Here is a 5,309-nt window from a genome sequence, read left to right on the forward strand (position 1 = left end):
AAGGGTTCATAAAGACCAAATGCATAAAAAGCTATTACATGGCTATACAAACAAATGTGGGTAGTTCTTTCTCATTTCTTCCTCGGCTTCCCAAGTGGCTTCCTCTACCTGCTAGTTCCACCATAACACTTTTACGGAGGCAATTTACTTATTTCTCAATTTTCGGACTTGCCTGTCAAGAATGGCAACTGGAAATTCTTCATATGACAGTTCCTCATTAACCTCAATAGTTTCAACTAGCACAATAGTGGACAGATCTCCCGCTACCTTCTTCAGCATAGACACATGGAAGACTTGGTGTACCAATGACATCTCGGGTGGTAGCTCGAGCTTGTACGCCACCTGACCAATCCTCTGAATGATTCTGTACGGTCTAACATACCTTGGACTCAATTTTTCTTTCTTTCCAAACCGCATTATACTCTTCATGGGGGAAACCTTCAAAAAATACCCAATCATCTTCTTTGAACTCCAAATCTCTACGACGAACGTCCGAATAAGACTTTTGGCGACTCTAAGTAGTTTTCAACTTCTCCTTAATCATTTTGACTTTCTCTATGGCTTGATGCACAAGGTCCGGCCCTATCAATTCTGCTTCTCTAACCTCAAACCACCCAATAGGAGACCTACATCTCCTACCATACAATGCTTCAAATGGCGCCATCTGGATACTAGCATGGAAGCTATTGTTATAATAAAACTCTATGATTGGCAAATGATCATCCCATCTACCTTTGAAATTGAGAACACAAGCACGCAACATGTCCTCAAGCGTATAAATAGTATGCTTTGGTTGCCCGTCGATCTGAGGGTGAAAAGTTGTGTAAGATTTACATACGTGCCCAAACCTTGCTAAATATTCTTCCAAAAGTTGTCCGTGAATTGAGCCCCTCGATCTAAAATGATTGAGACTGGAGTACCATGCAACCTAACTATTTCCTTGCTATACAACTGAGCATACTGTTCTGCTATGTCAGTAGATTTAACTGGTAAGAAGTGTGTTGATTTCGTGAGTCAGTCCATGATTACCCAAATTGAGTCGAAGTTGCGCGGAGTGCGCAGTAACCCTACCACAAAATCCATCTTGATCATCTCCCATTTCCACATTGGAATTTCTATGCTTTGGGCCAATCCACCGGGCCTTTGATGTTTGGCCTTCACTTGCTGACAGTTCGAGCATTTTGCCGCAAAGTCCGCCATGTCCTTTTTCATTTTGTTCCACCAATTAACTTCCTTGATATCATGATACATTTTCGTAGACCCTAGGTGCACGGAATACCTGGAAGTGTGAGCTTCATCCATGATCCTTTCCCAAACACTGTCAATATCTGGAACACACAGGTAGCCTTGGTACCGCCAAGGGAAAAAGCTGTGGTATTGTGTTTATGAATCCTCTCTTTCATTTGTGCTAATAATGGATCATCGAATTGCTTCTCCTTCACCTCTGCTACAAGCGATCATTCAGCCCTATTCTATACAATCTCTCCTCCTTCATTAGAGTCCGCAAGGTGAACTCCCAAACTAGCCAACTAGCGAACCTCCCTGGCCAACGACCTCTGATATGCCTCCAAATGAGCCAAACTTCCCGTAGATTTTCGACTAAGAGCATCCGCCACTACATTAGCCTTTCCCGGGTGATAGAGAATATCAATTTCATAGTCCTTGAGTAACTCTAGCCATCTTCTTTGTCTCAGATTCAACTCCTTCTGCTTGAAAATATATCTAAGGCTCATGTGATCCGTAAATACATCCACATGGACCCCATACAAATAATGTCACCAAATCTATAGCGCAAACACCACTGCCGCAAGCTCTAAGTCATGGGTTGGATAGTTTCTTTCATAATTCTTGAGTTGCCTAGAAGTGTAGGCTATAACCTTTCCATGTTGCATTAACACACACCCAAACCCGATCCTTGAGGCATCGCAATACACCAAAAATCCCTTTGTACCTTATGGCAGGGCTAATACCGGTACTGTAGTCAATCTTAATTTCAATTCTTGGAAACTCCTTTCACAAGCATCGGACCATTGGAACTTAACTGTTTTCTGCATCAATTTAGTCAATGGAGAGGCAAGAGTATAAAACCTCTCCACAAATCTCCTATAGTACACAGCCAAACCTAAGAAACTACGAATTTCTGTTGGAGTGGTAGGTCTAGGCCAATTCTTCACTGCTACAATCTTTTGAGGATCAACCATAATTCCTTCCCTAGAGATGACATGACCCAAGAACGCAACAGATTCAAGCCAAAATTAACATTTTGAAAACTTTGCATACAGTTGATGTTGCTCAAGAGTCTGCAGAACTGCCCTGCGATGGTCAGCATGGTCCTCCTGACTTCAGGAATACACAATAATATCGTCAGTGAACACTATCACAAAGGAGTCTAGATAAGGCTTGAAGACTCGATTCATAAGATCCATGAAAGCTGTCGGGGCATTTGTAAGCCCAAAAGACATCACCAGAAATTCAAAGTACCCGTACCGAGTCCTGAAGGCTGTTTTTGGAATATCTTGCTCCCTTATCTTCAATTGATGATACCCGGACCGCAAGTTAATTTTTGAGAAACTCGTAGCACCTTGCAATAGATCAAACAAGTCATCTATTCTTGGTAGAGGATATTTATTTTTCATTGTGACTTTGTTGAGTTGCCGGTAGTCAATACACATCCATAGTGACCCATCTTTCTTCTTTACAAACAAGATTGGTGTGCCCCACGATCACTCAGCCGGATGAAACCCTTTTCTAGCAAATCCTTCAGTTTTTTCTTTAGCTCTTTCAATTCTGCCAGTGCCATTCTATAAGGTGGAATTGATATAGGCTGCATGCCTGCATCATGTCGATCCCAAAATCAATCTCCCTATTTGGTGGAATCCTAGGGAGCTCATCTGGAAATACATCCGAAAATTCATTCACAACTAGTACGGACTCGAGGCTAGGTGCCTCGGCATCAGTGTCTATAACCTGAACTAAATGATAGATACACCCCTTTTTGATCATCTTTGTGGCCTTATAGTATGAAATAAACCGGCCTTTAAGCACTACGTTATCTCTCTTCCATTCAACAACGGGCTCATTAGGAAACTCAAGCCTCATAGTCCTAGTACGACAATCAAGTTTGGAAAAACATGAATATAGCCAATCCATTACCATTATTATATCAAAATAGACCATCCCCAATTCAATGAGATCGGCCATAGTATCCCTACCACGTACTATGACAACACAACCTCTATAAACTCGTGCAACCGTAATAGGCTCACCCACTGGAGTAGATACCGAGAATGGTTCATGAAGTTGTTCTTGTTGTATCCCAAATTCTATAGCAACAAAAGGGGTAATATAGGATAAGGTGAAACCGGGGTCAATAAGTGCATACATATCATGAGATTGGACACTAAGAATACCTGTAACAACATCTGTAAGAGCCTCTGCAGTCTGGAGACCACTCATGGCATAGAACCGGTTGGGTCCTCCCGAACTCTTCGCACCACCCCTAGCTACACCTCGCCACACGGGTGTTGGGGTACTTCGAGCTGGAGAGGGGGCTGAAGATGTAGCAACTGCTGGACTGGCTGACTGTGTTGTGCCCTTAGCCATAACCTGGCAGGATGTATTACAATGCCTCTAAATGTGGCCCTTCATCCCGCATTAGTAGCATACAGGTAACTCTAAGTAGCAAATCCCTGAGTGCATCTTCCCGCACTTGGGGCACGGGGACCTCTACTACTGCTGGGATCCCCCTCCTGACTGACCCCGCTGATGGGATCCTCTGTTGCCCTGGATGGCCTGAAATGACTCTACTGCTGGTGGTGGTTGGGCCCTGATGGTGGTGCACTGGCTGAAGACTGTGTAGCAGATTGGGACGACCTTGATGTCCCTCCCTAGAAAGTTGTTCTTCCCCAACCTAGTGACTCACCCTTGTTGCCCGTAGACTGGGTCTTTCTGTTACCCTCTCTCTCCATCATGTTCTTCAGTTTACGGTTCTATGTGGCCTGAGCAAATGCCATCATCTTTCCATATTTCATATCAGAATTCAATGCAGCTGTAGAAGCCTCATTAATAGTAAAAGGATTAAGGCCCTGAACAAATCGGCGCACCCTAGCCTCCATTGTGGGAAATATGTGAATAACATACTTAGACAGGCGGGTAAACTCCATATGGTACCCCCACACACTTCTGCTACCCTGCCTCAGGTTCTCAAACTCTACTGCAGGGCTACCCTTGTCTCAACAGATAGGAAATAATCTATAAATGCATTAGCGAACTCACTCCACCTCGTTGGAGGACTCTCCTCCTCACAGGAATCTTCCCACAACTCAAACCATGAGTAGGCCACTCCTTTCAGACGTTAGGCGGCCAACTTAACTCCCTCTTTCTCAATTTCACACATAACCCTGAGGGTCTTGTGCATCTCATCAATAAAATCTTGAGGTTCTTCTTCTAGATTGGCACCCGTAAACACTGGAGGTTCTAACTAAAGAAATCTATTCACCCTGGAACTAGTGGAATCCCCTTGCTGGCTAGATGAACTAGGTGCAACATTTGACCTCTGGGCCTGAGAGGCCACTAGGTGAGTCAACATCTGAATAGCTCCCCTAAGATCGCTATCAGAAATACCAGAACCGGAAGCTGGGGCTGGAGGTGGAACAGGAGTATCAATGGGAGGGATAGTAGTACCCTCCGCAGATGTAGGAACTGGGGTAGTCTGCTATAAAATAGGAGAACCCGACAGGGTGATAGCAGGGCGACTACCCTCACCTGCAGTATTAAGCAGTGATTCATCAGCCACTCCTGAGGTGGCATTGGCTCCTTGGCCAATTCTCGCTTTCTTCTTAGGTGTCATTTACTGAAAGATAGAACAATGCACTAGTTAGAGGGGGAATAGTTTCGTAACAAGTCTTGCCGCATGATCCAGAATATCAAAGAAGAGTGTTATTCGTAAATGCCCAAGTAGCCTCTAACTTATAGATGTGGTCGACTACATACTGATAAGAAGGACTCTACTAGACACGGCTCCGAGACATCTTAGTACACTTCAAAATCTTAGGCTCTGATACCAAGTTTGTCACACCTCATCATTGGGAGGCGCGACCAATGCTCAATCGAGTTAACCCAACTGAGCAAGCCTTTTAACAATTTATACCCAGCTCAATACGATTGAGAAACCATGCTTTCGTTTATTTATACAATAGCAAAATCGTACATTCAACATTATTAATTCATTTTCATAACACGAAACATAAGTCGTGGTTAAGTTTTTTTTGAAGATTTCATATAGTTACCATTTAGAAGAGCTAGAGTTT

The 5,309-nt window shown here is 43.6% G+C and overlaps 1 protein-coding gene across 1 annotated transcript; it reads right to left on the reverse strand.

Annotated features, from left to right (window-relative positions):
- Positions 1–2,781: 2,781 nt before the first annotated feature.
- On the reverse strand, positions 2,782–3,603 carry LOC138879841 (uncharacterized). The gene has a single exon (XM_070159480.1). It carries the CDS (start codon positions 3,601–3,603, stop codon positions 2,782–2,784), a length of 822 nt encoding a protein of 273 aa, XP_070015581.1.
- Between the last annotated feature and the right edge of the window lie 1,706 nt (positions 3,604–5,309).

Source organism: Nicotiana sylvestris, chromosome 10 (genome assembly GCF_000393655.2).
Source record: "Nicotiana sylvestris chromosome 10, ASM39365v2, whole genome shotgun sequence".
NCBI lineage: Eukaryota > Viridiplantae > Streptophyta > Magnoliopsida > Solanales > Solanaceae > Nicotiana > Nicotiana sylvestris.

Excerpts from the sequence above, each read along its gene's own strand:
- LOC138879841 (XM_070159480.1), bottom strand. The coding sequence starts at position 3,603 with ATGGCTAAGGGCACAACACAGTCAGCCAGTCCAGCAGTTGCTACATCT.